Here is a 25,749-nt window from a genome sequence, read left to right as displayed (position 1 = left end):
AAAACGATATGTTCTCCCCTAAGCGCAAACCCAGACTGGCTGCCTCAATTTGCTTCCAGCATTTCTCAGACAACTTCAGCACAACAAAAACATGCTGCTAATCTGTGAACTTCTGAAAGAAAAATAGTGAAGCCCATCAGCATTGTTGTGGCTGCTTTAGAGGCAAAGCCCATGTGGAGTGACCTTTTTCCTCAAAATCAATTTAACTTAAATTAACCATGATCCCACAGCTGAGTGGTTTGTTTATATGTGGTAGAGGTTAAGCTGTGAACCTCTCTGCAATGATCATATAATTATCATACACTCAGCTGGTCCTGCCACACGGTGCACCTCAGGTGTGCTGAAGGGTTGGTGGAAATGTTTTACACTGCAGGCTGAAAGCTCCCGTTAAGAGGTAAAGTCCAAAAAAACATCATTACTATTTAGCCTGAGGTCACAGCTTACCATGAGATGGGAATGCTATTTGAATTAAATCACTCTGACTCAACAACAAGGCACCAAAAAGTAAGTCTTGGCTAAATTAAGTCATACAACTTGTGAAGCTTAGAGACACCACAGCGATCTTTAATCTGCAAAAAATAAACATGTTTTTCTGTGCTTCTGTTAGGTTAGTAATGAATTAAAAAGAAACTTCAGAAAACACATAAGAGATGATAAACTTAACCCTCCTGCTATGTTGTGGGTCAAATTGACCCGTTTTAAAGTTTAAAAATTTAATGTTTGCGGCTCTAACATGACTAAGCGTAAACACATTCAAGTTGAATACTTTTCGAAGGTTCTGTCCCACTTCCTATTCGCTATTGAAATAAGAGATTTCTGACCTACTATCTGTTTGTATCTGGAGCCTGGTATTGAACGCTGGGCAGTGGAATGGCATCCATTATCAAAGAGTATCGAGTGGGGAAAGTAATGACTTTACTGTACTTATTGATTGAAACCCTACTAACCTTTATTTCCAGGACATCAGTGCTGTGTCTAATGCTCACTCACTCGCCAATTTGCTAAACACAAATGTGGTAGTTACTCTTATTCTGGCTGACGACATGCAGTTGTGTCCAAAACCTCCAGCATTCTTGTAAATTTATGAATTTTACAGGAGATTCTCAAATATTTCTCAATGTTTTTAAGGAATCAGTATCAATGCAAAGGCACTTTTAGCCTAGACAGATAAAGATAGATAATGTGCATTGCTCATTGGCTTTAAACACATCCTCTACCACTATTTCAACAACTTTAAACAACTTTCAAATTGCTTTTAATACTCCAGCAAAAAGTAAGCAACATTAACAGATATTAGATTTGTAAGGTTGAGCACAGTATGAGCACAGCTTATTGTTGCCTGACTAGTTGAAGGATGCATTTTAATTTGGAGTTCCATTTTTGCTCCAAGGTTAGTAGTTAGTTGAAAATTTCAACTTGGAAACAGCAGAAATATATATTCCCTGTAAAAAGTCTAGTGATCTTGTCGACCCAGAAAAACTCCATCAGTCCCTCAGCATCAGCTTACTTTGGTTATGCTTTGGGCCGGCTCTGCCTTACCTTCTATTGCCTGTTGTGACGGGTATCCTCCAACCTTTAATCTGGCTAAGCTCAGGGTCGGCGATGTCGATGAGCAGGGGCAGGCGGGGCATCCACACACTCATCTCCAGCTGCGCACTCAGGAAACCGTATGTGAAATTGATCATCACGCTACTTTTGCCTCTTGTCTCTTTTCCATTTACAAAAACATAGTTACAGCGTTCTGATACCTGGATTAAGGAAAAGAGAGGAAAGTGGTTACAGTTACAGAAAAGCTCACAGGACACACTTGATTTAAAATGTGCCTCTGCTTCTTTTCCTTTAGGTCTTTTCTAGGTTTACGGCATTTTTTTCATGCAAGAGTTCAAATAAACAGGACAAAAATTGTGTTTGTGATGCCTGATTAGCTGAAACAGAAAGGCGAGGAGCGATCTAAAATTCAAGAAAGAAAATAAAAAGAACAGCACAGAAAACAAAAAAATCTCTTGAATTTCATACCACCTCCAAAGTGTGGACAAAAGATCTGAGAGTGCTTGTGTTTGTCATCTAAAGCCACCACTGTGTCAGAATGTAAATAAGCCCTGGTTTACAGCTGTTCCTGTGATGTTGTTTTGGAGGTAGGAGCCAGGCAGTCCCCACCAGCAAGAGCAATGAGCTGAAGCACAGCAGTTGGTGTGTTTTATTTCAGATTGGAGGCCTATCTCTATTGCCGCCTCACTTATCTTAACAAACCAGTGGCTCCACTGGGGTAATTGGAGAGCACTAGACTGGAGAATAGAGTGAAGGAATGGAAGCGGGATGAGTGTGGGGAAAGTGAGAAAAAAGCTGGGGGAGTAGTGAATGCTTAGGACAAGTTAAACCGAACTTTGTTTATATACAGCCTGAGGTCATTATCTTAAGACCATTTCCTATAAAACTCATTAACAGTGTTCAATGTCCTGGAGCTCTCTAAAATAACTGTATACTGTATATTTTTAAATACATTTTTATTCTATACTACCTTCCAGAATAATTATTGCTATATTCAATGGTGGCTTCGCTGGAGTTACTTTGATAAGTTTGAAAACCAACATTTAATCATATTATCCTTGATAAATATTTATCTTCAAGTAGCTTGAAGTAAAACTTGTAGTCCATATTACACAGATTGTTTCAGTTACTTTTGATGATTATGGTTTACAGGTAATGGAAACTCATAATTTAGTTCTTCAAAAAACATCTATTTTACATTAAACCAATAAAGAATGCTTCATTCTTTATTGGTTTTTATTTATTTGATTCAGAAATGTTATGCCCTGCATATTTATGGGCAAGATTGTTGATATGACAGTTAACTGGCACACTCCACAAAAAAGTTAAGCCACCCAATCCCATCATTAAAGAAGCTGGTTGTTTACATAGTATTACTGAGTAGAAATAAAAACTGATTAAAGACGGTACATAACCAACAGGAACAACTGCAGCCTTGAAAGGATTATAAAGCAAAGCCCATTGAATAATTTAGGGCAGACTACAGCTGGAAACAGAGCTTTAAGAGCCTTCACACACAGACATGCCATGGACCTGTGTTGCATTCCTTGTAGTAAGAAAGTTCCTTAATCAGAGACAACACCAGAGGCATCAGAAGTTCTTCAATCATGTAAAAGTAGTTTTTGAATTTAATTAAAAAAAAATCAAGGATCATATCTGTATATAATATATGTTTGTGTATTAAGGTTAGAATGCTTGTAATAAACTTTTCTAAAGGAGAGAACAACTATACAAAAAATAAATTGCTTAACAAAAGCTTAATTCTAGTTGTACTGAGCTGTGCTGTTTTGGACTTACCTTGAGCACATCCATCTCTGCTGATTTGCAGTTGGTGAAGTTTGTCACATCTGTAACAGTGCCGTTGGCCTCAACAGCAAGAGTTTTCACAGGAACTGAAACCATTTTACCCGTCAACACAGCAGTATTCAAAATATCTGTAGTCTGGGTAAAAAGAAAAGCGTATTAAGTTCTAGGTGATGCTGCATTTACTTGTTATGTACATGAAAACCAATGAATCAGTATCTATCTAAAGAAAGCTACCTTATATATTTAATTGTTATTAAGCAAGATTCGGAGACCATGAGCCAGCATTAATCAAATATTAACATAAATCATAGTTTGCCCTTTGGATTTTTTGTACCCATTTTGATGCCATATTTAATTGTCTCTCATTTATGCTGTGGGTCAAGAGCTAGTGCATAAACATTTTTTAATAAAATCTATATAATTTTAGAACAACTAAAATAATACCAACCATCTGTAGCAGCTACATTTGACGAAATTACAACCAGCTTTGCATTGTCTGGTTGATTCGATAAAAACCAGTAAATGGAAACTTGCTTAATTGGCATTTCCTTTAATTTCGTTGCAACTTTTAAAACGTTTGCTCAGAGTTTGAAGGACAATTGAATGGAAACATTGCTAGTCTAACCATAAAAATTAATGAGGTAAATTCTTGCAGAGACTTTTTAAGATATTATTTTACACATGGGCAAAAAATGTGACTTGGGTCACATTTACTTAAACACTGTATTTCATTGCTGATGTTGAATCTGTGTATCTTAGACAAGTGAAAGTGGCAGGTACTATTCATCTCTCAAGAGTGGTTGGATCTTCCAACTTACTGTGCTGTAAATATCTTCACAAAAGAACCCCCTATTTTGATTTATGTAACTTTTATATAAATTTGAAATGACAAATTTCTTGCTGAAGAAAATAATTACCGTGTTGAACAATGCATCAACAATGTTTTCACTATTCACTTTTAGAAGTTACAATTGTTTGATTTAATAACCCATATTTCATATTTGTTCATGCTAAAGTTGGGTTGTGATAGATTGTTACAGAGGTTTGATGTGTCATGTGGGTATAAGGCAGAGAGAGAGAATCCGTGCCTGTCTTTGTAAATTAAGCCTAAGGTGAAGAATAGATCGTTGTTATTTTACAAGCAAATTCCTCCTGTAGGCAGAACCTAAATCAAGAACAACATGTCAATGGGGGATTTCATATCCCACAAAAACTGCCTTCCACAATATGAAAAATAAATCATCATTTCCATCTGCTTTACTCTGCTCAGGGGGTCTGAGACAATTTCAGCTTTCTTACAACAGGCAGAGGCAGTGTACACTTCTTACAGGCTGTCAGGTACTCACAGGACGAACATGTTAACAAAAATAGTTTGTACATTTCAAAGCCTCTGTAGTTAAGCAGCGGTAAAACTGTCTAATGTGTGGAAGAATCATAAAGTAAAGAAAAAAATGTACACTGAAACAATTATATTAATCAAAGACTAATTAGACTCAAAGAAAATGACAAAAAAATCACTTGATAACCTTTTGACTTTGTTCATTTCTTAATGTTTACTTTCTACTTATTAGAAAAAGACATTCAAGAATAGGAAAAGACCCCAAAATCTCCCAAACTGGATATTAGTAATAATTGCCTTTAGCCTCTTTTGCCCTTTTTATAAAGTAAGATATGAAAACTAATTAAAATGCTAATTAGTGAGCGAATGTAATTTTATATTTCTGAATATTTCTCTAAGCTTCTTTATTAGCTATCTTATTTTGTTCTTTGTTTGTCTTTCTGGGCAGGCTAGTTGACAGGAGTCTTAATATGATACGCTCTGCTCTGAAAATCAACATGAGATGCTCCAGGTATTGTCCTATTTTAGCGGATATAAAAGGCAGGAGGCGGTGTTAGCAAGATCCACAACAATTTTTTAATGCTTTCCCTCCCGGCATATATAAAAAGAGCAGGTGTATAAGTGCTATATAACATTGTTTACAATGGTATGGATTCAAATATTACAAGGCAAACTGACTGAATTGAAAATATATTAGATTGCATATATCAGATATTTGGTTTCACTTCAACTCTAATGCTGTTTTTTAACTTACAAGTTATTTTATTAGAGAGCACATTTGAAAACTATTATCTGTAAAATGGTGTCCCTTTACCATCTATAGTAAACACGCTCTTGTTTTTACTCATCCAATGTATAATTCAGAGGCTCATATTATCTGTAAATTGTCTTGAAATGTCTAAGCCACATTTTAACTTCCAACTTTATTTCTCAGATTTTTGAAAATGTAATTGAAAGAATTGTATCATTGTTTGGGTGATCAGAAGCTGTTTTATTTTATTACACCTCCTCCCTGGTATGAAAGTAGTGCTCAGCAGATGTTTCACGGGCAGTGTCACATTTTGAACCCTGCCGGCTTGACAGCTGCTGACCGCAATTCCAAAAGGACATGTTCTAGTTCAGAACAACGACACTGACTCAAACATAAGCCAGGGGATGGGGGAGAGCAAAAAATCAGAAAGTAATCGCTGGACTCTGTGGGGATGCCAGTAACATGCTGGGAGAAACTCAAATGCTGTTTTCTGCAAGTTCAGCAGTAATTCGGCAGTTCAAGTTTCTGATGGCCAATTCACTTTTAATTCCCTAAAATAGCATTTGATTTAAATTTTGTGGAACAGTTTGGAATTTCAGTGTTAATTATTAGTAAAATAATAATTTTATTTTACTTAAATTATTATTTTTTTACATTATATTCCCTTTCACAGCTAATAAAAGGCATGAGGCAAAAATTACTACTGTACAGGTAAGTGAGATTGGTGCTCTTGTAACAGATAAAGGGTAAATGTCTAATGACAAGTTCAGGGTTTCAAAAACATGGTCTAGCAACTATAAGACATGGAAGTACTTCAGCAGAACCTAAGGACAAAAACACCAAATAAGCCTTCTAGCAGTGACAGCTAAATCCCAAAGATGACTATACCATTTGTTTCTCTTTGAGTCTTGTTCAATGTTACAGAAAAGAAGAAGTTATATTTTCTTTATGTGAATCCCTTAGTTTACTGAGATTAAATGGATTTCTACACAGATGGATGTTTGATTTATTTTGACTGTTGCACCAATTGAATAGACTTCTCTCAAGGACAAACATGAATCCACCTTGTAATATTTGGGGATTTGTTTTCTTTCTAATAAGCTAGACAAGAATATAGTTCTTAAAGACAAGCAGAAAAACACTTGGAGTTTCAGTTGGAGTCACAGCTAACTTTGCTTTTAATGCCCATAACTAAACACATATAGTTATCGGCATTAAGGTCCTAACTCTCTAATGCTGGGTCTGGAACTGGGAGCTCAGGAGCAAATGAGTGGCCTTTTAGGCTCTCCACAGTGGCTATTAAAAGACAAGGAGAGGAGAACAGTCAATTAAAGTCGATTCAATCTCTTTCTGTAAAAGTAATGTCTTTTTTTGTTCTAAAATATACATGGTTCTTTCACTTAACAATAAAAAATGCAAGTTTTATATACAAAGAGATGCACATTGTGGAGAATTATCCGTTCTCCATGCTGAGTTCTTGATGTATGATGTTACAGAAGAGTCAGTGAGTTGAAATCATAAATTCAATTTATTAATACCAAAATACAGCTGGTTCATTATGACCTGCCACCTTTAAGAGGTAACAGACAAAACGGCATCCCAGAAGAGGTTGTGATCTCCTTTGTTAGCCTCTCTTTAAGGTACGCCCCAAAGAGGGCATTACCAGCTCCTAGTATCCTGTAATCTTAGCTTTGAGGGCTTTTCCTAACATGCCATTTCTTTTAGCTTTAGCTTAGCAACTAGCTAACAGAGATAGAAGGAAGACACAGAATTATTTATTCTCAATAACAACAAACTTCATATCTATTTTTAGGAGGTATGTGGATTTGCAATTTTGTACATGTTTGTTTTTTGTTTTCTTTTTGTAAGGAGATACCAGTCAAAGGCTGCTTTCTATTGACCATACGTCTGTTAATTTCATACTAGCCTTGTTGAAGTTTTGACAAAAGGCAATTAAAATAAATTTTTGTAATCCACCCATAATCCTAATTAAATAATTCAATGATTTGGATTGTAAAGGTTGTTTCTCTGAAGAACACACACAGGGTCTGCTTGTTGGTAAAATATTACTCACGGCAGGTAAAGCTGAAACTTTAATATTTAGAGATGTTGAGGTAAAACTTGTAACTTGTTTTGTAGTTAGTCAAAACTCTATGAAATTGGTAACCATAAATTAGCCACTAACCTCAAATCATTGCGTAAAGTGAAATAATACCATTTTATTTATTTAGCACAGACATTCAATTTAAGCCTTCAGTGTACATTTTTTTCTCTATACTCACAATCAGAGTGTGCTCCCAATCTTTTAAGACTGTATTCCCTTCTCTTAAGAGTTTTCTTTTTATCTAAAGCATCAGAAGTTTTCCCCTTGTATGCTTTCTCAGTTTTACCATCTTTGGTCTAGCAGATACATTCATCTGTAAAAGTATTGCACTTAAGCTTTCCGCTGAATGATGCAAGTGCAGCTCTCACCATCACCAGAGGTGCCAGTCCAATGAAGTCTCGTGGGGCGGTGAAGATCCGCATTAAGCCAACATCTTTGACATTCCCTGGCAGCTCCAGACGCCAAGAGATAGCCTGACTCTCAATCTGCTCGGAGACATCTTTTGGCACAAAGTCTAACTGCAAAATCTCCAGAAGGCCCCTGTTTCGGACATGAAATGGCAAATACAAAGATGTATGACTAGATACAGCATGATTGAGTTTTAATGCTTCTGCATTTGTGCATTTAGTTGAGGATATTATGCAGTCTAGTTTCAAAGCCAGACTCTGAAACAATAGCCTGAAAAGATCAAGAAATTAAATATAAAAAACAGCAACAACCCTTTAAATCATGACAATGGGAGAAACAAAGAGATATCCATAACTTTGTGGGAAAACAACCTGTTGAACTTTCTCATAAGCAAAGACACAGGAGGGCTCGTTTATAATAAACAGATGGAGACTAGGGTGTAAGAGCGTGAAGGGAAGATAAGGTGAGCTGTCAGAAGCTTCATCCTACAATCCTGGTCAAAGGACTGTCAGGGAAATTGCGTTTGATGTTATTTGATGCTTGAGAGTGTGTAGGCATACATGCCAGTAAGAAAAGATCAAAAGGAAAATAGAGTAGTAAGTGAATGAAGCTGAGACGCTTTGAAGTGGACCAAAACTTTGCATGGAACTAGACAATAACTCAGTGTCGTTGGAAAGCATACATAAATGAGACAAATCCAATATGCATAGGTGAACTTTACAGTGATAGCTATAAGTTAAAAAAAAAGCTATTATATTTCAAGAAAGTGTGAACATTAACAACATTTACAATAAAATGTTAACATAAAATGGACCAAAATGCAATCTTTTGTTCGAAACCCGAATAACCGGTTTGAGACAAGTATAATAAATTGGCATGCCCAATTCTGATTCAGAGTTGAGGTGACGATATGTTTATGGTCCAAAATAATATTAAATTAAAAATGAAAGCCAAGGCTTGGTTGATAAAAGACAAATACCTTGTGATAAATCCAACATTTTCTATTTTAAGATGACTTTAATTGGTCAGAGAAAGTCTGGCCTTAAAACATTTGAAAAAGTGTCCATCTGCATCAGCCCATGCCCTCGGGGTACAATTGTACCATTCTTGAACTGCACTCAAAAACTATTATAAATGCCACAAATGGCCTGAGCAAAGAGCTTTGTGTCTAGTAAAAAGGAATTTTACTGAGTATTAAAATCAAAGCTGCTTTTAAGTGAGGCACTACTGAATTGGTTAAAAAGCATTCTTATCAAAATCTAATTATTTCTAAAATTGAGATACTTCCATAAATAACTAAATCTAAATTAAAGGTCAGATTTTTTGGAAATGCAGGAGCATCAAGAAATGAATTTTGTACAGGTCATAAATAAATAAAAATAGCTGGCAACTGTGAAAAGAACAATGTTTGGTTTAGATTATTTTCTTACTTAATAATGTAAATAATGGTAAAGTAAGTATGAAAGTATTAAAGTAAATAATCCATGTTTTAACATTTTTAACCATGTCTGCAGTTGGTAGCTGTTGCAAGCACAGTAAAAAGTCTTAAATGTTAAAAACAAGTTTGGCTCTTTTAGTTTTCCTTTTCTGTTACATTTAATAGAAAATATGCAAGATGACATAAAACGAGTCTAAACCTAAAACTAAAGACAGAACATGGGACATTTAATGCTCTTATTTATTGGTAATCCATCTATCATCAACTCGAAGCTCATGGGTTGTAAATATTTGTGTCCATTTATGTGCTTACTTGTCTGTTTTTTATTTGTGTGAGTTTTGGTTGAAGCAAAGGACAGAACTTAGAATATCTTCGCGTCCTAATCTGTGTTTCTAAAACATGCAAGCACTTAAGCCGGGATAACGTAGCCGTGATTATGGATGACTGCAGAAATGTGGGTCGGGTGGATGGAGGGTAGTTGTGAGCGCCTGTGTGAGTCAGAGCGTGGTGGATATACACCATCAGCATTAGGCTTTAATGATGAAGTAGGAAAGATGAAGAAAATAAATATTCAATAAAGTAAAGAGAGTACAATAGCACTCCATGTCATTTATTAATTTTGCTTTTATTTTGACTCAACTTTGAGCTGCAATTCAGCTTGGTTTTATTTGTTTCTAAAATCTCAGGTAAATCCATGTTTTACCTCCCTCCACAGATTTAAATCCCCTTTTCATCTTTTATTATCCAATAACCTTTATTTTTTTTTATAAAAAATGATACTCTATGTTCAATATCTCTTGTATGAACACAAAAAAATTATACAACGCAAAAATACATTTTCAACTAGATGAATAACATCAATGCATAGAGGATTAAAAGGTCATTCCTAGATTGGATCGGTGGATCGGAAGCCATGCTGTTACGCACGAGAGATGCATTGCTGACATTGGTTGTTATGTTGTTACACGCTCCAATAAATAACCATCAATTAGTGACACTGACAGGATTATTTTATTATCCCCTGTAGCCCAGATGCAGACACAAGGTAGATGATTTGATATTTAGCCCTGAGCCCCCCAGATGTTCCTGAATTTAGCAGAGTTAGAAGTAGGGCTTATAGTAGCAATTAATACAAATCACCTTTAGTTTAAAAGACTTGTTAGCCAGACTATGTCAATAATTATGACTTCAAAGGAGCAAATGGAAGAAAAGTACATCAAATAAAATCTTCAGTCATGAACTTTGAATATTGGTGGGTTGCTGAGGGACAGTTATTTTAAACTAAGCGGTGACTTTTGGGTCAAAGGCTTTAGGTAAACATGAAGCTTGAAGCAGCAATGATTTTAGATCCTCTAACCACAGTAAAGCACGTTTGCTCATGTTAGGTCAAGTGGTGGCACTAAATTGACCAAAAGTTTAGGCATGATTGTGTTTCATGCAAGAATTGACTCATGTCATTCTAAAGGTTACAAAGACTAAACGCTACCTGACACTTCTAACAGCAACCAGAATAAAGTTTGAATTTAAAATAGATAGATGGATTTCTTTTCTTCCTTCACTAAAAAGTTGAGGATAATTGTGCCATTTTTTTTTCTTTATGAAACTCACACCCTGTTGGATCAGGTTACACAGCAATTGCATGCCTTGAAAATATTTCTTAGAACTCATTTGTAAGGGTGCCAGGATTGTTTGGCTTTAAGATGACTAAAAAGTCAAAAAAGAAATAAACTGGCCAAAGGCCCAGTAACAAGTTTGAATATTGTCCAAATTGAGATCATTATACAGTGTTTAATATGAACAAAAAAGGATAATAAATGGGGTGTTTCCAGCCTTAATTTACCCAAATTGTCCCAATTAAAACCTCAATAAATCTGGCATGCATTATTGTACCAGAGTATGCTAACCAAATAGAATCCGATAACACAACAGAGCTAATAGGTCCAACACTGTAGCTATTCAATATACCAAATTGTTTGCATTTTAGAACCTGGATAACTTTAAGATGAATATCTAGAACAAAATTAATGTTTGAGTTGTTTCATTGTCCTCAAGCTGTACCATAGTGGAGAAAGAAATATCTTGCATATACGACATTACATCCCTTTTGCTGTCAATAGCACAGGAATAACTGAACAAGCTAAATGTTTTTTTGCTAGAATATCTATGGAAACAACAAGTTTTCAAGGTACAGTCATTGGCAGACCAAATGTAAAATTGAACAAGATTTTTCTTTCACAGGTATTTCTTGCTTTTCCTTTGAAATGGTTGTAGAGGAAATGGGTATCTTATTAAAACAAGGCCAAACAGAACCCTAATTAGAAGTAGAAAAACAAACTATTTTTGTTGCTTAGAAAGAGCAGCCTTTTAAAATGGGTTGTTGAGAACTTACACACATTTAACACACTGCACAAAATTGCACATTTTATAAGCTATGGACTGACCGTTTTGAGGTGATGGGAGCCTTCCTGCGGCAGACGACAGTAACAGCGTTGGGAGTTGCTCCTCTCCCAGGCTCCACAATGATATCCCACAGTAATGGGTCACTAGGTCGAGCAGCACTGAAGGACAAGCCTGATTTTACAGCAGCCCTGTGTGAAAAAGTATTAAAATACATTCTATTAAATCATGATAATATTGTGGCTCAATACATCTCAGGTCCACTGAGAAATCAACCGAGTAGAATCAGCTAACTTTTAGCTTGACTGGCCCTGACTGCAAACTAATAAAAGTTCAATTCAACGCATTTCGTCTCAAAGCACTTCACCCAAAAATAGTCATTTAAATCCTGTCATACATACATTCCAAATGATCCTAGTTATCAAACAGCGCTCAAAGTTCAATTTGTTACTCAAATTAGTTTTAAAAGTTCTATTTGAGGAAACCCAGCAGATTGCATCGAATCATTGACTCTTTGGGATGGATGTGATCATAATGAGAACATCAGAGGGACAACTCATGTTAGATGTCTAGGAGATAAAGTCAGAGAGGCCAGATTGAGATAGTTTGGACATGTTCAGAGGAGTCACAGTGATTTTATGGGTGTGAAAAGTTGAGAGGAAATTAAAAAAGGAGATTTATGAGCATGGTGAAAGTGGACATGATGTTAGTTGGTGTTAGAGGACTCACAGATACAGTGACAGTTGATTCACTGTGGCAACCCTTGAGGGTAAAAACTCAAAGAGAAGAACATCTGAAAAGTTTTATCAGTTTTGAATCTGATGTCTGTGCATTTGTTTAAAGTAGAATTGGTACTCTATTTATTAACTTTGAACAATATTTTTTATTTTACTTCAATTGTAGCCGTGTTTTGACTGCAGTTCTATTCAGTTTGGCTGTTTGTGTCTAACAAGGTAGGTCACAAACAGTCAAATGTGTCACAAGCTGCTTGCCCACTGAGAACCAGCAGGGGTATTTAATTCCCATCAGCCCTGGGGAAAACTGGGAATCAGTTAATCAGATCTCTTATTCAGACACATCTCTGATGGGGGAGATAAATAGCTAATTAGAGACGATGTAATTGGACCAGACAGTCGTACAAATCCAACCAGGGCTTTTTTTGTTCCTCACTTAATCTCCTGCATCAAGGGGAGTCTTACGTCACTGGACAGGATCAAAAAGCAATTATTTGAGTCAAACGCCTAAAAAGTGATACAAGTAATACAAATGTTCCTCACTTAAAGCTGTCTAACTACTGAGTGGGAGCAACATAGGTTTGTAACAGAGGCCAGTCTCTTCATGACAAAAATTTCACACTGAAAAAAAATGCAGCATAGAGTTTTCAACCCACACCAGCTGAACTTTGTCACTTAATGTGACAAAATGCTGCATCTGCAACATTCTCCATATGAATAACAGTTTGGTGACTTTAAGTGAAGGACCCAGATGCAGAACAGAGAAAGAAGGATGTACTGTAATAATACTTAAAGAAACAGAAGTATCTATAGACTATGACAAGCAGCAGGACAATGGAATTACAAAAATATGAAAACAAAACTGGTTACAGAAAACAAAAGAAATGAAATAAAATAATAGCCAGTGCCACTGAGATAATATTAAGATACCTTGCAAAAACTAAATGAGGTCAGAAAAAGAAGCTTCACATTTGACATTAAATGTAGCTACTAATATAAGCACAAAAAAAATCACAATTTAGTTCAATATACTACACTTTTTGAAATAACAAATCTCAGGAAAAGGCTTCTTGGTTAAATATTCTTATATTTCTTTTTGTATCTTTGATTTCCTGTCAGTTTTTTACAGGGCAGTGACAGAGTCACCTGATGACCACCCTTCCCAGTAAAGCCAAACCATTTCTGCAGAGTCATACTGAAAGGGGTGACAAAGTAAATCAATACAGGGAACCTCTTGGAGCTTCTTGTCCAATACTCTGACATAAGCTTCTCTGCAGGGAAACTTAGTTTGGGTTGTTATTCTTTGTCACTGTCATTCACTATGTCCAAAAAGGAGAGAAGTAGAAAGAATCTAGACTATGAAACTCCTTACTCTACTTTGAAAAAATGTATGTTTTTTTGTTTGAAGTCATCTAGCTGTTCAAACTGTGGACTACACATGTTGCCGATCACCAGGAAATGTACGTTTTGTCCAGTTTTATTGTGGTGTGTGTATCTAACTCATGAATGTACACAGTTAATCCTGGCAAGCAGCCCAGATCATCTTTACTCTAAAGGGTTAACCTCTTCATTCCTTTTCAATCAGGGCCACAGCTTATCTGGCCTAACCCTGCTGGAGTGGACTCAATCTTGGCCCAAAGAGTGAAGTAAGGCAGGGATTTCTCGTAGGAGGAATCAATCACTGCCAAGCTCCTCAGAGCTAACCTTCACTCGGACTTAGTTGCAGAGCTCAGCAGGCTCGTCTTGTCCCAATGCATGCTGCATGTGGCAGGGCGCCAGAAACGCAGACTGAAATTACTGACCTAACTGGAGGATTTTCAGCATTTCAGTCGACAAAACAAATTTGGGGAATTTCAGGTGAAGAGCCTGCCAACCCCGCAAATAGCCAATGCAACAGCAAATGTTGACTCCTCAGTAAGAGAATCTCATTCAGTTATTTTCAAAAAGGCAAACAGAGCTGCATTTACGTCACTCAGTCTGCATTTGTGTGATGAATGTATCTGTTTCCCACATGAGCAGAATATTCAAGATGAGCTGTAGAAAAGCTTATATGCATGTGAATTCTGGATTATGACCCAGAGATCTTAACATTTTTTTCTGTGTGCCTGGATTCTGTGGGAGAATACTGTGTTGTACCAGGACTGATGCATGATATCACTAAACTGTAGGATTAGACTGGAAATTGTTTTCATAGAAAACAATTAAGCAGAGTAGAGACGGAAAACACAAAGCTCGCTGTAAAGGCATTGCAACTTCTCTTTAAAAGTTGGAGAGTTGTAAAATGTGGACAAAATGAGAACACAAATTAAAGCACTGTAATTTGTAAAAAAAAAAAAAAAAATTGAAAAAAAGAAAAATGTCTTGTGTTGAAGGAGAGAAAAAAACTATAAAAATCAACAAGACACATTGTTCAGCATGGAAAGTAGCTCAAAAATGTTATTTTGTGAAGTTTGTGATTTCATGATTAATTTTATTTCAATCAAACACGTGTTGCTCAGTGATTACAGTGTTTTACAAAGACAATTATTCTCCAATGAGTTTACAGTGAGCAGAGCAAGATGAATTTGGCGGTGTGATGACAAAAAAGAAAACTTTGAGAAGAGAAATAGGAAAAGAAAATCCTGAAAGTGTTAACATCTCTGACCACATCAGTAACGCAAAAATAAAGCTCTTTTTTTTTTATAGAATTTAAATGATATCTTTTGATATCATTTGTGTCCACCTGTGATTATGGCATAAGGTGATGTTTACCTTAAGGATTTACACTTAATTTATGATTGCAATAAGTTCTGTAGAACATTTAGGTTTCAAAACAACCATGGCTATCCTCATAAGATTCCAAATAGTTTTGGGTCTGATTTATTATCCTGGAAAACTTTGCACACTTGTGGGAAAAGTCAATTCAGTGAGTCATATCTTCAAACTTCTTGCTTCTACAAATACTAAGACAAGTTGCTTATTTGAAAAGAAGTACCAACAAAGCAGAGCAGTTCAAACTTAGATAGAAACCAAAGATATAATTTCACATTGTTCCATCATGCTGCAGTGGAGAAGATGGAACAATAACTCCTCCTCATTTTTATATTTCGTCCTATAGTTTTGAAAGATTTGTCAACCTAAAAAAAGACTCATTAAAGCCTAACTGTCAAATATGCAAACAACCAGCAGCATGCTCTCCATACCTGCATATATTTTAATATCTATTGTTGCAGGTGTCATTTTAAGCTGATTAATGGAATTAATGTAAAATTATTGAGGTTTTTTTAGAATTTATTTGCCATTCAAATGTTTATGAAACTGGATAGACCATTTTATTCATCTTTTGCATTTTGATGAACAGGATGGTAGCCCAACCTGCCTGGTGATTTACAACTTAGAAAAAACGCTCAGAAAAAGTTTGGAAACAGACTGAACTGTGTGTTTTTCCTCAGTGACAGGGCTGCTTTTATATGAAGCTCAATTCTACCCAGAGGAGTTAGGAAGATTAGTTATTTGTTTTGCTGCTCCATTAAACAGATGCATTATTTATGAAGTCAAATAACCACAAAACCTTGTTGAAATGTTTGTGGGATGTTGAGATATGAAAACCAGTGAATCATTTGCCAATTATTTCGCTGTTTATGGAAGAGTGATCTTCATAACTCCCCCACTAAGTGTGACGGTGCAGAAGCAAGGATATGTCAGACAATTTATGCAGCCAGTAACTGGCAGACAACACAAGTCACTCTGGCATTCATGCATATTACTGCATGGCCTTGATGGTGGGCTTCATAAGTATTTAAGTGCCTTAAGTAATCGTTTAAATGCATGGAGCTTATCCCTCATGAATATGCTCGAATGTACTATACATCCCCCTTACACTTGCTTGGTTTCTTCTATTTCATGTATTTCATAAACAATAAATTTCCATGTAATTCCCTCTAAGCTCTTGTCTCAGTATGGCTGGATTTACAGAACAGTGATTATTATGATTTTCATCAATGATATTTAATTCTAACCACTTGTGAATAGCCTTTAAAAGGCCAGATCATTGCTTATTTGGCCTCATCAAAGCTCTTAACTGTGACTATGTAATTTATGTACCTTCAAATAAAAAGTAAATATATGTCCCATTTAATTATCTACTATCAATGACAGAATGTTGCAGTCTGCACATCAAATTTGCTTGTTAAGCACTACATAAAGGCTTTTCTTCAAGAGTCTGCGACTTGACCTTAGAGCTTTACTTTAATCAAGGGCACTTGTGTTGATATTTTGATCCAAAATGACCACAGCAATATTTAAAATTGTGCAAGTAGTAAGAAAATATATCTAACACATTTGTTTAACTTTGATTAAGACAGTAAACAAATGGATCATCTATGGAGACTTTTTCAAAATTACCAGCACAATCAATACTGGCATTCACTTAATAAAAAAGTAAAATATAACTTTGACCTTTACTATAAATAGCACAGAGAAAGGTTCTGTCCCAAACTCACATTTAGCACCTTATGTACTATGAGGGCTTATCCTACCCACTAGCACTGTGGATAAACACACTAAGGTCCAAATTTGTCCAAAGGGACAAATAGTCATGTTAAATTTCAACCCCATATAATGTCAGCTTCTCCAAGATACTGTCAACAACCCTCCATTCCGCCTTGCCCATAAAATTGGAGTATGAAAACCAGTTAAAAACAAGCTACAATTCAGAGGATGAGTGAGTAGAGAAGGGGCAGGCAATCATCAAGAAATGCTTCTTAAACACAAATGATAATATCGAGACACTCAACAGTATTATTGATGTGTTTTTTTCTGATATTGTACAGCCCAAAGTCATGTGTAAAGTTCTAACTTTGATGTTAGAACTTGGAAAGTCCAATGCTTTACCAGAACTTCTAATTGTCAGACACTCACAGAGCAACTGTGGCTCTGTGCGTAAAGTAGTCGTCTTGTGATCGGAAGGTTGTAGGTTTGATTTGCCAGTATGTGCCCCTGAACAAGGCACTTAACCCCAAGTTGCCTGTCTGTGTATCAGTGTATAAATGTGTGTGGATGTGTGAGTGCAAATTGGTGAATGTAACTTTAGTATAAAATGACTTGAGTGGTCAAAATTATTGGAAAAAGCTGCATATAAGTTCAGTCCATTTATGCCGAGGGTATGCAGCTCTAATTATCGAGTGCCATTGTCCTGCAATTTTTGGATGCATACCTGCTCCTACACACCTGACTGAAATGAATGATTTATGACAAGGCCTTTGCAAAACTCACTGGCTTGCCAAGAAAATAACTCAGCCTTTTGATTCAGGTGTGTTGGAGCAGAACTGGTCTGGAGTTGCAGACCCTTGTTCCATGTTAAACGTAATAGCTCTCCAGTTGGGCAAATATCAGTATGATTCATAAAAAGCATCTCAACAAAGGAACACCACAGACAGTCTCTCACCTCAAAGTAAAATTTTCCAGTGTAGATGTACTAGCCAGGAAGATGTAAAACGTTCCCACATCCTCATTCTTTAAGGGTTTGGAAGACGTTTGGATCATCACAGCACCTCCCAGCCTGAGCCTAAGGAAAGTAGGGTTGCCTGATTGAGTTTTGATAAGAGAGACACTTCCGATCCTTCGCAGAGGCGTTCCGGTTCCCCCAGAGTCTCTCCCTCTTCCCACTCCCACTCGTTGCAGGCTGTCTTGTGGAGCACACTGGCCAGTCTGGTCCCTTCTGCTCTGGAAGTAGATCTCCACAAGATTTCCCCGAAGACCTTTCATTGCTTCAGTTTTTTCTGCTTCCCGACTCGAGCTTCCAGATCTGCTTCCTGAGCTGAACCAAAATGGTTCTGGCTTAAGCTGAGCCACACAGAATCCACCTGGAGAAACCAGACAAGCTCCTCTGACTTCCTTCGTCTCCCAGAAGGCATAGGCTGTGACACAGTGAGCGTCGTCCTTGGCCTTAGCCTCCTTATCTCCATAAGAGTCCATCATTTCTTGCCTGAAAGTGATATTGCTTTCTGTGGGCATGTGGAAAAGAATCTTGACAAATGGGTGGGAGGATCGAACCTGACGGACCAAAAGAACTGCAAGGATTTTTCGTCCGCTAAGGAGCAGATCAGGAGGAATGGTGGCATCTACAGCTAGGGGGCCAATAGAAGCCTTGATAGCTGGCTGAAGGAACCCAGCACCCAGACTGCTTATGAAAAAAGTCTGAGCCTGAACTTTGAGACTTGAGTTGCTTGGGGTCCCTGTACCTTGTCCGAGAAACACATGGTCTGCATTGAAGATTTGAAATTTGATGGACGGGTAAATAGGTGAAGGATTGGGGAGTACTCGAGCATCTTCAGCTTTTTGACTTCCTGCAGCTGAAAAGGAAAAATTTACATGGATTAATTAGAAAAGGATCGGAAAAATCACAGTTTACACTATTATTTTGTGAAGGTGTTAATGGATTTCAGACGCAAGTTGACAAAAGTTTTTTTTCAAATAATTTCAGTTATAAAATGTGTTGAGAAAGTATCATGGCCTGAATCATACTTTCTGGCTCATCACTGAGCACTGATGGCTCATGGATGGAGAATTTCTTACAATTATTTCACAACAAAAGATTTTTAGCTAGTAATTGATTATCCAATAATTGTGTGTGGGGAGGCAAGCCTCAAAAGGGTTTGAGTTTGAAAGTAACTGAAATATGTTTGAAATACTTAAAGCAATGGTTTCTCAAATGAAAAACAAAAATCAAAAAACAAGAGCAAACAACAGTGGCAAAGATTGGTAAACAGTTTTCTAATTTAGCATCCTTCCCTACAATACCTGAAAAAAAAGAGATTGGCAAGAAAATTCCAGAAACTTTACAACAATAAAAACAAATGAACAAAATCTCTTTCCCCAAGAGATTTTACACATTGTACATTTTCTGGCTTTTACGGTGTGTTTGAAAGTAAATACAGTATTCTCCAGACAAATTAAATAGTGAAAAAATATTATTACCAAGTGTATTTACAGATCAGACTGAAGGATAAAACATATCTATTTGCTGATAGATCTAATTAAACCAAATCTATTTATCAGTGCATAGATTTACTTTGCAATAGGTTTTGATTTCCAAATTGTGGGCTTTTATCAGTCCTCTCCCAGAATTGTTCACTATTGCTGTTTCTAAAAACAACTAACTGCAATATTAGCTTTTTAATCCATGAATTGATTTGGCTCTTTAGAAGATGAATTTAACCAATTTTTCATTTTTTGTGTTGTCATTAACTTGCATTAATAAGACCAACTGGGACATCAAAAAGGAAATGTGTTTAAAGAAAAAGTTTAACAAATGCTGTATTAAACATTTGAGAACTACTCTTTGTCGCCAGATGTTTGTGCTGTCTAGTTTAATAAAAATGTCGCCTGGTCCCTCATTATTCCACCCCAAAAAGCATGAGAGTTGTGTCTGAGTTTACAGGCTTGTAAACCCAGCTGTTTCAATATATAACTCATGCTTTATTACATCCTTACACAGTAGTTAAAGTCCAGACTGACAGAATGAAGCAAGCAAAGATGGATACAGTTTAAAGCATTCGTTTTAGCTTTTGATTTGTAACTCTAGATGATGATAGTGAAAACAAACAATACTACTAATCAATAGATGCACCATTTATTGATCTGATAACTTACTGAGCTTTAATTGGAATGCATGGAGTGATTTACATTATAAGTTAGTGAGTTTAATGCACAAAGGGCTCTTTGTTACTTAAACACACACTGGGAACACATTGCACACACATCTTATGCATAACAATAATCAAATATTAGTCTTTTCACAAGATATATCAGCATTAGAACATGGCGATCGCCAGCTTGCTGCTTCCTCACAGCTATTGATGCAGGTTATCTTTAAACAAGCAGAGAAACAGCTGTGCAACCTCAGCTCCAGGCCTCTTTAATCCCACAGATGAAGCCTCCTGATGCACACTGGAGAGCCTGCTGTCACTTTCATTTAGACAGAGGGATAACAAAATGGGATGAGGCCATGGGTTGTAACCACAAACCCACGCAAAGTAGGAATTCATAACCTGACAGCTGCATAAATCAATAAAATAAGGACACAGATCTTGGATTTTCAGCAAAAATGCTTTGAGTGGTTATCAAAAAAAGTCTAAAATCTATGTAATGCATGTTCCATTGTGTTTGAGTGTTCTCATTTAGGAGACAAACACTTTCAATAACACTGCTTTGCATGTACAATAGTATTAAACATTTCACTAAACCTTCACTTTCAACCCATTTTTACATTAAGTAAATGTTTTCATCTCAGGTTGTCTTCAACACAGGGACATCTGTTAAAACAAGTAGACACAAAATAATGCTTTGTTTTATCTCATAAAGGTCTCACCTTTAATAGCTGTAAGAATTCCCACAAGTGGAAAAAGTGACCTGAGGGAAAAGTTGAACATCATTTTAAAAAAATGGCAAGTTCTTGTTACTCTCTGCTCTGAGCTCCAGTGTGCACACACTTAAAAGAAAGTGCAGGATGGAAGTCATAACATCATCTGGTGTCCAGTTCAGTCACTCGCTCTGATTGCAAAGGATGAAACAAGGAGAAATAAAAATTGTTACACTTTCACATCCACCTAAATCTTCTCCCAGACACAAGCGGATCAGTTTTAAATGCTGCGTCCCGTTTCTTGCTCTTCCTTTGGGAGTGAGGCTGATGACTGATACCACAGGGCAGCATCAGATACGACTTTCCATGATAGAAAATCAGTAAACAGTCAGTCAGATTAAGCACACCCACGTGGGTATAATCTGCCGGTATATGAGAGGGAGTGTTGGCGGGGTGAGGGGGGAGGAACAAATGAAACGCGCACAAGGTCGAAGGATGAGTGGTTTCCTCAATGGCAGTGGATTTAACAAATAAACATTAACCCAAATTCCCTATTTTTGTTTTATTATTTGAATATGTCTAAAATTACAGCAGCAAAGTTTTTCACTCTCTTTCTTACCACATTTCCGTTCACAAACTTGCCCTAAAGTGACTGGTAAAGGCTCCAGATTTTCCATCCACACAGTCCTAGAATGTGGAAAACTGGAGAGTCATTTTGATTCCTATTCTATATATATTTCATGATTTTGTCTATCCATCTGTCTGTCATCTTATGTGTCCACACAGTTGATTCTATGGGCAGTCTCGGTATGATAGAGTGGAAACCAGTCACTCTTGTTCTACACATTGATCTGAGCTTTGTATCACTCTAAGAAGTGTCTTGCTTAATAAGCCTGGTATGACTTTTTCTAGCCTTTCCACTCTCCACTATCCCCCCAATAAGCACCTGTTGTCTGAACAAACTACTTGCATTATGTGCCAATTACACCTCATGCACCCTGTGCCTGTATCATTACAAGGTGGCGAGAGTGCCAAGGTGTCGTCATTAAGGATACACATATACAAGGTGAGTAAACACTTTCTTACTTGACTGGAGAGGCTAATTAGAATAAATGTGTCACTTAAGGAAGACATTAGGTGATCTCTAAATGCTTGTAAAATTTTGAGAAACTCACAGTCAGGAGCTAAGACAGGATTTTACTGCACAAATGGCACCTGCAATGCCAAGGCAATACATGGACTGCATTTTGAAGCCATTGAGTTTTAATTTGAGTAGTTTGTTCATGCTTTTTGGCTTGAAGTTACAATTAAAACTGATGGTGGCAGAGGCCACTGACAACTGAGTCTGGGAATATCTCCAGATCTCAGTTGTTGTTCCAGACATGCAACCTGCTGCCGGTGCTATTAGACATGATAGAACGGTGGTCAGAAGTGCTCTGTTTGGCTGCAGGAGTGAATGTAAAGCTGTTGCCAGGTGGCTGAGAAGGTTTTGGAGGTCATTTTATTTGGAATAACACAAGTTGAGACCCCGAATCCTGTAAATATTTATGAAATTAAATAGAAAGCTGTGACTCATGGAGCAGTTAGAACTGATTAATAAATTACCTGAATGACTACTGGTGGAAGCCAAAACCCAGTTAGAGATTTGGGAAATACACGACAGAAATTCACATTGTAAATTTGCAGTAATTTATTCATAGTGGCTCTGCCAAGTTATGGTTTTAAATAGCAGCATATTACTGGAAAAGGTTTGAGAGCGCATTACTTAATGCCAGGAAAACTTTCATTTGATAGATTGAAATAATAAACTATTACATATAAGTGAATAAACTCCCTGTACATTTAGTTTGCATACTGTATTTCATACTAATAAATAACTTATGTGGCAGGGAAAAGAACACTTTCTTTTAGGTACCGTACAAACTTGATCTTATCCATGTCAGAGCTAACGACACCTAATACAAAATGAAAAGCAGGGTGCCAACCACAAGTTTATTACTAGACTATTTCAAAAAGCAAAGTAGATAAGAACTATAGAACAGATTCATCTTACCTGCACACTTTGAGGAAAACCTGAGGAAAATTCATTGTAGCACAAGGTGCAGTTGGAAAACCAGCATAGAAAATCCAACAAACACATTCCTACTGTTTTGTCTAATAAAAAATACATCCAACCCTTAACTGCGATTGTATGCACTCATGTACTTTGCTATAATGACTCATCTTGAGCAAGCGCATGGAGAAGGTGGAGAGGAGCAATTCCACTTAAGAAAAAAAACTTTTGCACATCCAGCTATAGCATGAGCAGCCAAGTAGTGTGGTCGGCTTAGGGTGAGAGGAAAGAAAGAATACACTAACACACTGGCTCTGAAGTGCAGATGTACAGAGAAGAAGCTCAGTAAAACTCAAATTGGGGTAGATGTGCTTTCTTAAAGGAAACTAAAGCAAATATAAAGGTAAACACTAAACTAGCAAACAATTGCTACACTCATGTGTTACTGTTCACTGAAGATTTGACCTCATGAATGTTTTACCTGAAGGTTGACATCCACATGAGTCATTTGTGGTCTTTGTATCTTTTCTGTCCACTGAAGTCATCATGTGATTAGTAAATGTATTAACCTTTACTGACAGTAATCCAGCTCAGTGATGGATTGTGAACTACAGCAATATTCCATCTTAATAATTTCTTAATACCTCTTATTTCTGCCCATCAGCTAGATGGCGATAAATTAATTTCCATCAATCCATCAAGGAAAGATGGGCTCCATTTCATCCTGCTCATGGTGATGCATGCAAATGGTGGGTATCATGCGAACTGATTAATTACAGAACAAGTACCCGGGTCTATAGCAGTCATAAGAATTTAAGAAGCTCTCTGAGTGGAAATCATTGCAAACTGCCTCAGTATTCTCTGATCTCAGGGGAGTGCTGGAGTCTAGTCTTTGAACATAAAGCTGTCGCCATACCTTTATAATAAGACTTAACACCATAGCAAACCAGAGAAAGGCCAGTCTTTTAACACACTTCGGCCGAAGTCTGCAAACACCTTCCACTCCAAGCTGTCTCAGCCAAAGATGAATCACCAAGGCGAGACCTGTGGCCCAACTTCCTCAGTTCACACTCCTCCAATGATGATGAATGAATGCTCTTTTCGGATCACGGCTGAACATCAGTGTTTTGACCCCTGTGGGATACCTCTAAGGGAGAAAAAAATGTGTCCTCGATCCCTCCAGCAGCCTTCCCTCAGGGTACTGGATTGAAAAGTTAGTTTGCCTCCTGCTACCTGCTGTGAAATGCATCAGTGATGGAGGCGATGGAAAAACAAAGTCTTGTCCAGCGCCTTAAAAGAAAGAAAAAAAGAAAAAAAAAAATATATATATATATATATATATATATATATATATATATATATATAGAAGGGCTTATGTAATCAAAGGAAACTTAGATGACATGTTGTTTTAGCTGCAAGGCCATAATGGCATATGTATTTTCCACAGAAACCAAGGAAGCACTTTGTTGCTAGCTAGCAGTTGATTATGATTAAGTCACATTTTCCTAGCTCATTCCTTCATTAACTATTACAAAATGCCCTCACTGAAGTGGTGTGTGGAAAAATTCAAATAGCAATGGGTTACTTATAGGGAATATTTTTGATCTGATCTAAAGTGTCAAATAAGGATCCTGACCAAAGCATATTTAAATGTTTTGTATTTGAGTCTCTTAAAGAATAATAATTTCTGACACCTGTTGTTGGTGTACAGTCTGCAACTGTAGATGTACAGACAGTGTAATGCAGCTAATTTTGTGATTTTTAAATTGGCTGCCAACTAATGTGTGTACGACATGTGAAACTGTGTTATTACCTTTTTGGATTACTCTGTTGATTCAACTCATCTGGAGTTTCCTTAACAATCACAGTGTTTTCCTCCTTAACAATAAAAAAGGAAAAGCGACACCTGCAGCTCTCTGTCTGTATGAAATCTCATAACCAGCATGTTGCTTTCAAATAACTCCAGAGAAACGCTTGAGTTGAACAGAAAGGAGCTACAATGACTGGAATAACCAGCACTCCAAAGATATATATTGATCATTTAAAAATGAAAACTAATGTTTTCATTTTTGCAATGATTTTTTTCTCCTCACAAATGACTAATTGCAATTAAATATGTTGCTGTTTGTTCAAAACAGTCAGAACACATGTTGCTACAATCCTAGCACTTCTACAAACTGATCTGCTTTAGAACATTGTTTTGTTTTTATTGGAGAATGTAGATCTGGTTTACTGTCTTTTATGACTTTGTATTTTTGCTGTTTTTCATGATGTCAGGCATTTTGAACGGCCTTGTTGCTGAAATGTGCTATACAAATAAACTTGATTGATAAATAGGTGCATAAGTTAAGTCAGACTTTAAATAAATTATGAAGTTTTAAGATGTTGCTTGTCAGAGCATTAAAGTTGCTTTTCTAACCAAGATATTCCATGTTAGACCTTAATTTGAAGACTGTACTGACTTTGTTGCATTTTTTCAACAACGATTGAGTTTTTGGACATATACACAGAAAAGGTTTTTAAAAAGCATCTACCTGAGACTCAATTTTAGAAAATAACTAATATTTTAACACTTTTTTCAATGAGATATTGCAGTCAGTGGTATAAACTTGATTTCCATTATTTGATTCTTGTACTGAAACATATGTGTACTCTTGAAAAGTATTACAAACAGTGTTTTTAATGTTAATATATTCCTAATTAAGAACAAGATCCTTTTTTTACATTAAGCTGAACGCAGTAATGTTCAATAATACCTATGACAATCATGTGTTAAAAATAATAAACCTTATTAGTTATCTATCATGTTTGAATTGTTTCTGTCAGCTTG

General features: G+C 36.5%; 1 protein-coding gene across 1 annotated transcript in view; it reads right to left on the bottom strand.

Annotated features, from left to right (window-relative positions):
* LOC102237939 (transmembrane protein 132D-like) overlaps positions 1–21,131 on the bottom strand; it is a 28,636-nt gene extending 7,505 nt beyond the window's left edge. Inside the window, exons 1-6 of the mRNA XM_014468996.2 lie at positions 20,876–21,131; positions 17,951–18,857; positions 11,836–11,982; positions 7,917–8,088; positions 3,346–3,489; positions 1,540–1,748 (exon numbers count right to left, since the gene is read on the bottom strand). Coding sequence (XP_014324482.1) covers positions 1,540–1,748; positions 3,346–3,489; positions 7,917–8,088; positions 11,836–11,982; positions 17,951–18,857; positions 20,876–20,939 — 1,643 coding nt within the window. The 5' untranslated portion in view covers positions 20,940–21,131. The remainder of the gene's footprint in view (positions 1–1,539; positions 1,749–3,345; positions 3,490–7,916; positions 8,089–11,835; positions 11,983–17,950; positions 18,858–20,875) is intronic.
* Between the last annotated feature and the right edge of the window lie 4,618 nt (positions 21,132–25,749).

This window comes from Xiphophorus maculatus, chromosome 8 (genome assembly GCF_002775205.1).
Source record: "Xiphophorus maculatus strain JP 163 A chromosome 8, X_maculatus-5.0-male, whole genome shotgun sequence".
In the NCBI taxonomy this organism is placed as follows: domain Eukaryota; kingdom Metazoa; phylum Chordata; class Actinopteri; order Cyprinodontiformes; family Poeciliidae; genus Xiphophorus; species Xiphophorus maculatus.
This window is presented reverse-complemented; position numbering and strand designations above follow the sequence as displayed.